The following is an 11,821-nucleotide window of genomic DNA, read 5'->3' as shown; positions in this document are numbered from 1 at the left end:
TTTATTGAATTTTCCAATAAATAGTTTTAAGCTAATTGATTTAGTACGTTTAGCTTGGAACTATTAAACTTTACCCGATGACCTAAGAAAAAACCAGTCTTACCTTAAAATTTATTCTCTGATATCTATATCTGTCTTTTGCCTTAACCACATCAAAGAGGAATTGAACCTCTTCTAGTTTTTTGAAGACTAGAATTTGATGTCCTAACCCTCCCTCCCCCTTTGCTCAAAGCACTTCCTATAGCGAACCAGGCAAGGAACATCACGAGTAGGCTGGTACCAATTTCTCCACATCAGCAGCAACCGGAGACGAGTTTGAGTTTATCAGCATACCCCCCGTAGTCGATTCTCTCAGAAAAAGTTGGGTAGAAACTGAGCTTGTAGAAACGTTGAGGCTGGCCTAATCCTTTAGGGCTATGGGAAGAATGGTGTCTCAGAAAGTTGTTGAATGCCTCAACTTTGGATGATGACTAGCTAGGATTAGGATCAAAACACCATTTAAGGCACATTTTAACCTAATTAACTGAAGCAGATGCAGGATCCGAAGTCTTCGACTCAGGCTCAGACGAACCGAGAGTCCTGTCTATCCTTAGTCACAGCGAAAGCCTTATACTTTTTAGCTATACCTCCGCCCATAAAAACTTAACTTTTTGATCTCCAAACCACCCACTATCGGATGGACTTATTGCTAAGTTTCGTAGTGAAATTCCACTTACTTAATTTTAGCTATTATGGAGGAACCCCTTAAATCAGTTAAACCTCACTCAATTCTAAGCTCGAAATCTTGACCCAATCTGGAAATGCTTATCTTATATGGCACCATAGGTCTTAGTTTCGTTTCCTATATGCGCGAAGGCTTGGTCTTTATACCGAAACAATTTCTTTACATATGGTATGGCAGGGGTGAAGCTATCTAGGCGATCGCGAACTGCAAGAAAAGACCGTAAACAGGATTAGGAAAACTAGATTGAGGAAAAAAGAAATAATAAGATGCGGGAATGGTAAGTTCCCTATTCATTAAAAATACCTATTTCATCGAAGTTGAAGAATCAAGGAAACTGCTGCCTCGGGGATCTCTTGGTTGCATCCTTTTCTCGCTTAGAGCTGAACCGCTAAACCATGTGAAAGGAAGATCGTTTCTATTTAGGGAGTTTTCTTCCGGCTTTCCCTCCGGCGTGAAAGACGAAGCCTGATTCGAGATCGAAACTAGCGATTCGCTAATGAATTTGATTCCTTATTCTATTATTAACCGCAAAGCTTTCAACCTCTCTTTCTGTATCGGCTTTATCTAGACGTGTAGTCCCGCACTTTGACGTACGTAATGAGTATAACGGCCGCTAGCGCTTTACTAATAGAATAGAAGACGCTCTCCAACTATCTATCGCTCTTCGCCTAAAGCCGATCATCGTTTCGGGATCTTCACGAACTTCAGGAATTATTTGGAAGACGAAGCGATCGACTGCAGAAATTCTTGGATTCGTTCGAGGGACGACCGCTAACGAAGAGCCACTTTCAGTTAGTAACCGGGCTAAATCACATTTCAGGCTTCTTACACGTATTGTATGTGCGGCTATTAAATAAAAAGCCTGTCTACTACGAGATTAGGATTAGGAAGAAAAACCTTGCTTTTGGCAGATTGCTTACTACTAGACTAGGTTGGATCTACTTCTCAGTCTCATCTATAGAGAGTAGGAGAAGCATTCGAGTTCTCGCTTTTCTGCCCTAGCAATCTCGCGTGAGTGAAGAAATTGTAACCTATATATACTACCGATATCTCTCGTCAAACTTCAACGGGAATCGATTCTATGATTTACTTAGATTCCCTGACCCGCTCTGAAAGAACTCTCCTTTTTGGATTTAGACTATAGTAGGTTTCGACTTGGCAACTATCGGAAATCCGCTCCAGATTCTTCTATCGAACAAGGGCAAGGATTTTATTTAGGGCCCGCGATAAAGAAGAGGTTTTAAAGTGAATTGCTACTTGATTACCGCCTCGTCTATGAAATCGCATTTTTTGGTAATCGTAATTTTGATAGTAGAGGGAAAATTCTCGATCCCAGACCAGGCTCCGATCAAGGAGCATCAACCTCATCCTAAAAGGACTCCTTGGCTCATTTTAGTCAAGAGGTCAGGTGTTAAGAAAGGTGGTGATTCGGCATTGGCATTTTCAGCAAATTCATCAGATAGCTTGCCTTCTTTTCGTTTACGTGGCTACATACTTGTAGCGATCAAAGGGCATATTTATTTAATATTTATTAGATAAGGAAAAGGGAATTGTATGGGCCTTTGATTCGAGAACAATCGCTTCGCAGCCTGCCTTTCCTGTGCTTCGATCTCTCATCGGGGGATGGGAATGCAGATTTGGAAGCCTCCTACCCTATGATAAAGAAGATAGTCTCCCTAGAGCGTAAGTACCCTTGAAGATGGGCTTGGGGAATAGGATCTCTTTCTGCGTCTACTGATGCTTTTGCAAAAAGGCTTTGGTTTGGCTTGTTGAATAGATTCTTACGTAATCCGACGTGGGCAAGGAAAGTCAAGAGAAAGGGTGGTAGCTATTCTAGCAAGTCTTTTGTGGAGGAGTAGCACTAGGCTAGTCACTTATTATACTAGTTTAGACTAGTCTCGATTCCTCAAGGTTCTACGAGCTGTAATAGTCATTGAAAAACCTCCCGTCCCGAGTGGGCTTAAGCCATGCCTTTACTAAAGAATTCTCGCCATCTCAGATAAAATCTAGTGTGGAGCCCAGGCTAGCCAACAATGAGAAATGCCTTCCTCTTTTTTGTTGATTTAGGTGACGTAGTCTTCTCCGATGAATGGAAAAGGTCGTAAAGGGCTAAGCTCAGGGAGGTCAAAGTAAAGTGGGCTTTTCTGGTCCTTTCCTACGCATATGCAACAAGCTCTTCCCTAATCTAGAGGGTTGCCAAGCTTCCTTTCTTTCGGGCAAGTCCAATAATTACAAACAAAATAGAAGGTCGGTCCCGTCCCACGGGTTAGGTGCTTAGCTGAAGGTGGAAGTCCAAAGCTTAATAAGGCGGAAGGCGAAGCCGAGGCAAGAGCAAGGGTTGAAAGAGAAGAATTCAATCTCCCCTATTTGTTCCATTCTCAATGGTTGGAGCCCCTATAGAGGCTCTGGGAGATTTCAACCAATGGATACGGCAAGACATATCCATGCAAACAACTATTTTCCTCCCGATAAAAAGAGGAGGAGTTGGAATTGACTGTTGTAAAATGTGAAAGGGTCCTATAATTGGTTAGGTAATTCTGATCAACTCGAAACTTCTTGTTCGTTTAAGAGGCAGCTTTCGTCGGTCTGATTCTTGAGTAAGCAATTGGTCTTGAAACAAAAGTGGCTTCCGGCCCTATTTCTTAACTACTTCGACTGCTGATTCTACTATCTTCCTAGTGTGATCTCAAGCCTGACTACGCTTCCTTCCCTCAACAAGGCATTGGTTCATCTTCCCCCACTTGCTGAAATTTCGCTCCACTCCTTTCAAAAGAAAGTAGGAGTCCCAACAAGGATCAGTCATTCGATTCAAACCCTTGACACATAGTTTCAATAAATAGGTCGAGCGGCTTTATCAATTAGATCTATCCTTATTGAAACGGTAAGCCATGCTTCAAGCTAAGCCTTCTATTGATTGCTAAACTACAGGTGTAGAAGATTCTCATTCTGAACCTGCCTAGCCCCTTTAGAGGGATTATGATCGGCATCATATCACATACAGAGGTCAGGAATGCGTAGCCTTGCTAAAGGAATGCCTATGATTAGGTTTTCTATCAAGTATACATACCAACATCAACTCTTGAGTATTACCCTAGAGAGAAAATATCAGAATTTTGACGTGAATATATATAAACATGTATAAGTGCCTAATGACACACTTAAAGCGTTGCGATATAGCTATATCATTTTGTCTCTGCTATATGCTCAGCCACAAGTGCGTGAGGATGGAATGTCCTCACCCAAGATTTGGACAGATGATCTTTCAAACCAAGGCCAACTCCTGGGCTGAACTGGCATAAGGGATTCAAAACAAAGTTGGATTTACCTAAGGAAGGCCGGGTCTTTCGAGAGAACCAGCACGGCATGCACTCGATTATTGAAGCGATTTAAGATAGAGAAAGGTTCGTAAGACCTTCTGAAAGGTACCCTGACGATGGATCCTCTGACATATCCCCCCAATCAACAAACGCTACGCTACGTTTTATGAAACTGCAAGCACCCTCGCTTCTTTCGTTCTATCTATTCTTTCTTCAGTATCGATGCTTGAGGCTACGAATTGAAATTGAGAATAAGTTGTGATAACCGTTCGATAGAGCCCCTTGATATGAAATCCTTTCAGTCGAGTCACTTCGTACCTTAGTTTCACATAGTGAAACTTCCTATCTCACACATACCTTCAATCATCGAGGAATAGATATGGCTGGTAGACCGAAGACCTTCTGAATCAGCGTGGAGGTAACATGCTTGCCCCTTGAGTTAAAGCATCCATCCTAGTCAGAGAGATTCTCCGACTCACTACCACTGAAAGCAAGTAGACAGATAGGTTTTTTTCGATGAATCCCCTGCTTGAGAATAAGCTGTTCGCCTTAGAAGAAGCCCGGCTCCCGTCTAAACTATACTAGTCTTTACAAAGGCAATAAGACTAAGACGAAGAATTAGGCCCTTAGCTCGGGTCCATAGGGAAGGCTAACATCTCATGCTCTACTACCTTAGAGCCATAGAAGCCTTTGCTTAACCATGGCTACCGACGAGGGCTTTCGGTGACCAGGCGAGCAGCTCCTCTATAATATAAAAGAATAAAGAATATAAAAGGCTATGCTATAAAGCGCTCAACTAGACTAAGCTATATATCTTTAGTTATTTAGTTATAAGGGCTCACAACACTTGCTTAGAGGTCTAGCAGCACTGACCGGAAGTCCGGTCATTCTCTTGAGATCTGAGTTCCAAAGGTAGGTGAAGTAGGATTTCTAAAGACCAATAGGTGAACCTCCGATGAAAGAGTCCATCTCGCAAGCACTAGGAAGGAAGGCAGGGAAAATCGAATCACTATCTCAGTGCAAGCAGACCTTCAAAGGACTTCGGCTAACCTGTGAATGAAAGCGAGAGGCACAGGCAGAAGTAAAGACATCGGTCTTTCGCAAACCTATCCTATTCGCATGCCCTTCCTCATTCAATCAAGGCAAGTTCAATGGGATCTCTCAGTCTTACTTGTACATGAAAGGCAGTGAAATACTTACATAATAAAGTCCATATCACTAAGTGTTGCATTACCATAGAGTACGATTCTCATTTGGTTTGGTCAGGCGCATCCAAGAGAGCATCGATTGTGACGAATTCTGACATAGCTACGGTAGAATACCAAGATAGACAAGATAGATACTATAAATACATTTCTACCCAATTACGAGTAATCGTGTATTCATTGAACCATACTTGGTCATCAATCAGCAGACTTTCAGGACACAGACGTAACTCCTTAGGTCTAACCTTCTTACGAAGGTAGGCAACTATCTTGCCCTTAAGATAGGGATTGAGAGGCTTACCTCTTCCAATCCATCATTCAGAAGTTTTAGGAAGATAGGCCTTACATATGAAATTGGAGTGGCGAACTCAAAATAGAAGAGAGAAAAGACAAGGAAAGATTCTTCCCCCAGCCTAAGGACACCGATACCAGGGCAACGCATTCCTAACACTTCTTTCATGGAGGATCGGTATCAAGAGCAGGATTTCTTCGAGTTGCAGGTGCCGCTGAGGAGCTCGGTTCGGGGACCCCATTCTTTTAGAGCCTTTTCAAATAGGTTCGGTGGGAGGATTAACCATGACGAATTTTGAATTTCATTACCACCAGCAAGACCACTAACTAGCAGCGAAAGTTGGAATAGCAACCTTATTCTTTTTGAGGAATATGTTACCAGAAAAGCGCTTTAGTCACCGATTCTTCAGCCCTTTTCATATTCGATTTCTAGTTGAAGAAGAATCGCCCGTTCGTTGGCACGTCTATTCTATATTCTATACGGGGTCGCTATTGCCCATAAGGAGTGGAAGAGAGAGGTCAAATCTCCTATTCCCGGGTTGTTGTTCAGTCTTTTGGTATGCGGCAGTTGTTTCGGCACCTCTCACTTCTTCTCCGTAGGTAGCTAGCAGTTCTTCAAATCTTTCTTTTTCTTTATATATATTGTAATAAAAGAAAGATTTTACTTTATTTAATCGAATGTCGTGGACCAGCCTCGCATCAAGGCATGTCACAGCAGGGTCTGCACTACTAATGTCAACGGGAATAGTGCAAAAATAGTAGTAAAAAAAGAAGTAGGGGAGACTGAACTAACAAGCAATTGGGGCTTCGGAGTTAGCCGATTTTATGAAATTTTAAAAGGAGATAATCTATCGATAAACGAATGAACAAATAAGGGGCTTTTTTAACTCTTAGTAGCTGAGATCTTGAATGTAGGAGCAAATCAGTTCTCCACGAACGGCCCTAAAGCCGAGCAAGGCCCTACCCCTTCTCCTTGCTCTCCAGTTTAACTCTCAACTGGTTCACCATCTTAACAACCTCGATTTTGTAAACAGTTAACCATCCTAAACAAACTTTTAAAAAAATGATTCGGGGAGACAGAACAAGAAGAATTTAATATCCCCCTTCCCCTTATCATAAAACCAAAAATAAACCATGATACGAGGGCCTGCCTCTCAGTACATGAAACCGGCAGTGAAACTCTTTCACTGTCTTACTTTGGCCCCTCTCTAGCCAAATCCAAAAATTGGAACAAACTCCCGAGACACCGCCTAGAACTCATGCATATACCATGTCAGCCTCCACCTTCAGATCCTTACTGTCCATTTTTTCCATCCGTCATTTTTCATTTACTCATTTACTTTACTCTGGGCTATTTCTTGGATTTGAAAATTTTCATGGATAGGGAAAGGATAACAAGAATCATACTTAGGGCTTGTATCTGTTCTCTCTGAACATCTGGGAAAGCGTGGCATAACACCCCACTATGGCTATGAAAATAGACAAGAAGGCGTTATACAGCCCCAGATTCGATGTGAGCAACTTCAGGAAACCTAAGTACAGGTAATGGAAAAGTCTAAAGCAAATTATAGCAAGAAGTAAATAGAGAATATTCTCAAACAGACCTAGGAGATAAGAGATAAAGCAACTGTTTATAGTGAAGGCGATGCTGCACACCTCAAGCATCCAAGGTTTAAACCAAGGTGTCTCTGGGAGAACTAGAAAGAGGATGGCTGCACTCCCACCCATGGGGAATAGGCATGAGAGTTTTAAGTCATTGCTGATGGGTAGTAAACAAAGAAATAGATGGCTAAAACTAAACAAACTCATTAATAAGAACGAATCTCTATTGATTTTACCAATCGTTCGGGCATAGACCGAACACTTCATATCCATATAAATACAGAGATATACAAGTGAATGAAAAATGAATGAAAACAGGGCAGAATAAATAAAGTGCAAATCAAAGGACCCTGCTGTTCCCGGCAAAATCAACAAAAAAATGAACCCTACCATACTGCGAGTAGGAAGTGGAATTAATACAATAAATTCAGAAGCATCAAACCTCTCCTGCTTATTGATTAGGGCGAGTCACTTCGTCCCTTTCTTTAAGAATCCCACACCTTGCAAATTCCTTTCCAAAGAGGCGAATCACCACTTTTGGCCACGGGTTGAGGAACACCAACCTCCTCTCTCATGTATTTACTACGTAACACCTTAACCCATAGCGCATTAGGAAGAGTCAATATTCCCCACCCGAGCTTCATGAGAAAAGCTTCATTATTCTTACTCATCCTCCGTATGCCTAAACCCCCATTAACCTTTGGTTGGCAAACCCGCTCCCACTTAACAAGATGGGGCTTCTTCTTCTCATTCGTAGACCCCCAAATAAAAGATCTACTGTGAGCTTCAATCTCTTCACAAGTCAATGTTGGCAGCTTAACCGTTTGCATTGTATACGTGGGTAGGGCCGAAATGACTGACTGAGTAAGGGTGATTCGACCCGCCAAGGAAAGCTGGTTGGTTTTCCATCCACTCAATCTATCCCGAACTCTATCAACAATTTATTTCTAATTTAGGTAACTCGCTCATGGAGTAATGGAACACCAAGATACTTACTTACCCAGGTTAGATGTAAGAGAGAACCCAAACTCCCGCTTGCTTATTCCTCTCCTTTACTTATCGAATAGGGGCGAGTGGCTCCGCTCCTCTGGAAAGATTTTTAGAACAATAAACCCGTGTCTTCAACTTCCGTCCCACTTCTCTATCTGTCAAATCCCCTTTCTACCTAGGTGTAACCTTTGAGAATCCATCTTCCTAGAAACTTCGATCTGAAACGCTTCGACTTCGATCGGCCTAAGAAGGAGGATCGTGGTCTTATTATCCTCCCGTCTCTGGAACTACAGGAAGGCTACGCCCCTTTCTGGGTGAGCGCCTCTTGGCATATTCGACTTAACTCCGAAACCCCTCAACTCATGAACTCTAGGCTGGCTTGAAGAAAGACCTTCCAGGAGCTCTACATCACCCTATATGTGATATGGGATTGATTGAGCCGGCATTCATGCTAATTCAATGTGGGCATTCCTACGCACATACCATACATAGACAAATGAGCGGCTACCACATACAAAAGATTGAATAAAAGATCGAAGAGAAGGCCAATTTTAAGAAAGACCGACGACTTGTGTATTGATTTCCTACTATTAATTCCGCTCGGGATCCTATTCTGGGATCCCAGCGCTCCCTACGCTTACTAAAAGATCTCATTTCTTCATTCTCATACTCAAAAATGGCAACTCCAAGAACGACAGATACATTCTAAAAAGAAAGAACTCCATCCGATCCCTATCTTTTATGCCGATCTCAGCAAGCAGTACCGGAAAAAAAGGAGTGAAGGTTAGCAGACTTGGTTGCCTGCCACGGGCCCCTTTGAAACCAACTAAGTCAAGCTCAATTACACAAAGCTAAAGGTCAAAAGAATAAGGATTAAGTTAGTGTTCAGTGAGCTCGAGATAGCTGAGTTTAATGGTCGGGCGAGAGGAAAGGACACCCGGTACAGTCTTTTTTTTGCCTCAGCCCCCAAAGCACACCACACCTGAAAAAACTTACTTTACTTACTATAGCTTGCTTATTGGTGAAATAAAAAATTTCGTAAGAAAACAAAGACCTGAGAAGGCGAAAGAAATAGAAAAAGCTGCCCAAGTCTTGTCTTGGTCTTGTGTTCATTAATGTCCCCCAATCCCATGTCTTTCTTGGTTGGACCAACCCAACCGGTGATTTACAATTCCAACAAGTCTCTCTTTTTTTGGGGGGAGCAGAGCACGTTTACAAACAAAGAAATATATCATGAATGAGCAGGCCTTAGTTCTCTATGGACATCCCTTTGTTAGGTAGGGCCAGTGATGTCCAATTTATGCTATCGGATACTATGTCTTTAGACAGTCTGTTAAGTACCTCTTCCACTAGGTCAGATGCTGAAAGCGCTCCACCTGACTTTGAGGGGGGACTTAATCGAATCTCTAATGAATACACTAAGTGGGTGAGGAGAAGCGGGAGGCAATTACCTCCCGAATGGATGATGCCCGACCTTGTTCGGGCTGTTATTGGAGACGATCGGATTGCCCTCTGTATGCCGGGCTTTCTGACAAATGACTATTATGATGTCATGTTACATGGCCAAAATGCTTGGTTATGCGAACAGATTTTGAACTTTATAGATCTCATCAACTATGTCTTCTAGTTCCGAAAATGTGAAAAAAAAGTTTTTCGAGAAAAGGTCCCGTCCTTCAATCTCATGATTGGGTCGACCAGGCCAGATCATGAGTTAATAGAAAATTGAAAACGTACATAGCTGTTCCAGCTGAAATACTAGGAATAATTCTACCACTTCTACTAGGAGTAGCCTTTTTAGTGCTAGCGGAACGTAAAGTAATGGCTTTCGTGCAACGTCGAAAGGGTCCTGATGTAGTGGGATCATTCGGATTGTTACAACCTCTAGCAGATGGTTTGAAATTGATTCTAAAAGAACCTATTTCACCAAGTAGTGCTAATTTCTCCCTTTTTAGAATGGCTCCAGTGGCTACATTTATGTTAAGTCTGGTCGCTTGGGCCGTTGTACCTTTTGATTATGGTATGGTATTGTCAGATTCGAACATAGGGCTACTTTATTTGTTTGCCATATCTTCGTTAGGTGTTTATGGAATTATTACAGCAGGTTGATCTAGTAATTAGGGGGCGGCCGTTCGGTCGCCTATGAGACTAGGACCCATAGGTCAAAAATGGGTTAGTGCCGCAGGTGTTGAACGATCTACTCTACACAGGTGTGGGCTTACAGGGCTAGGGCTCATAAACCCTTTCTTTCATTCAAAAAGAGGCCCTGGCTTCTTAATACTACCAGCTTTCCGGGCCGGGATCAATAGATAAGTGGAAGTCATAAAAAAGAGATCTTTCTCTTCGCACCTAAGATCAAGAGGAAGGGTAGCTTGTCAAGCTGGCCTATAAAAAATATATATATTATTCTTTTAATATCATATCTTATATATATTTTAAGATTCACTGTCTTTTAACCAGCTGTTCTTCTTTGTCAACGCTACTAAGGACCTATGGGTTAGCCTACTATACCCTACTAATGTATTGTATAGTAGGGTGGGTATAGTAGGCGAGCGAGTTAGCGAAGACGCTTAGGCTAATAGATAAGAGAGCGCTCACCCAGAAAGGGGCGTAGCCTTCATTCTACTACGCTACGCAAAGGTTACGAAGTCACTTAGCTCGACGTTAGGAGAGTAAAGGGGGAAGGCCATACCCACATAGAAGAACCGCTATTCGCTTACTTTCTAAGGTCTAACCTTTTGCTCCCCTACTGAAAAGGGGCACAAAGCCGCTTTGCACCACTGATAGACTACTTAAGATTCAATTCAAAAGGCCCTACTTAGTTTTGCAAGCCTTTGTCATTGTAAGTCAACTAAGTAGGGCCTGAGGCCCCCTGCGAATCCGTAAATCTGAGGAGCATGCCGCAACACAACAAAAGGATGGTTACCGCTGCATTTCATTATTTCCGGAAGGGAAAAAAGACAAGTACCCCCATCATGGTGAACCTCTCCTTGTGATCGGGATGAGGTAGATGCCTCCCAGCTGGGGGGCGGATCGAATCGGAGTTTCCTTAGGTAGCCACCGACCCACAGTTATCCTTAAACTTCCGTGCTTGGTGGAGAAGAAGCGAACAAAGGTACTCTCGCTTGCTGTCTTGTTCTCTGCCGCGAACTGGGATCGCTCGCCAGCTAGGTCAGATTGGAGCAAGAATTTATGAGAACATATTACCCTTCCTCGGGGACAAGGGACGGAACGACCTCTCGATCTGCTTACTGCAGCCCAGGAAGAAAAACATCGTCTAGGCATTCCTTGTTGCTCTGATCTCCCCGACGCCTAGGACGTTGTCTGGGCCAAGAGCCATAGTTAATTGCTGTTTCCATTTGGTTGTTTTTTTCTTGTTGTTGATACCGGCAAGACCCAGCCATATGATGTCTGCTGGTTGGTAGTAAGAGGACTCGTAGTACCCGCATACCCAAAAAAAAGGAGGCGCTGATTCCAAAAATTTCATTTGATTTAGTTTCTTACTCCCCCTTAGCAGCGGGAAAGGGGTCTATCTATCTGCCTAGCTTTGGTAGATTTCCCCCAACGCAATCCATATAAATTCCACGAATCCCTTGGTGGATAAGTCCGACGACTCAGCAGCAGTGCAGAATTGAGTTTCTCGTCTGGTGGATCTGATCTTTAGGGGGCAATACATACCAAAAGGTGCTTTAGTG

At 42.8% G+C, this 11,821-nt stretch overlaps 1 protein-coding gene across 1 annotated transcript; it reads left to right on the top strand.

The window, feature by feature from the left end:
- The first annotated feature begins 9,932 nt into the window (after window positions 1-9,932).
- LOC112754623 (NADH-ubiquinone oxidoreductase chain 1) lies at window positions 9,933-10,480 on the top strand. Its single transcript, XM_025802322.3, has one exon. It carries the CDS (start codon window positions 9,948-9,950, stop codon window positions 10,233-10,235), a length of 288 nt encoding a protein of 95 aa, XP_025658107.1. The 5' UTR covers window positions 9,933-9,947; the 3' UTR covers window positions 10,236-10,480.
- Window positions 10,481-11,821: the final 1,341 nt, after the last annotated feature.

Source organism: Arachis hypogaea, chromosome 16 (assembly GCF_003086295.3).
Source record: "Arachis hypogaea cultivar Tifrunner chromosome 16, arahy.Tifrunner.gnm2.J5K5, whole genome shotgun sequence".
Lineage (NCBI taxonomy): Eukaryota > Viridiplantae > Streptophyta > Magnoliopsida > Fabales > Fabaceae > Arachis > Arachis hypogaea.
The sequence above is the reverse complement of the archived record's forward strand: the minus strand, read 5'-3'. Positions and strand labels throughout refer to the sequence as shown.

Coding starts and splice junctions, on each gene's coding strand:
- LOC112754623 (XM_025802322.3), top strand. CDS start 9,948: ATGGCTTTCGTGCAACGTCGAAAGGGTCCTGATGTAGTGGGATCATTC.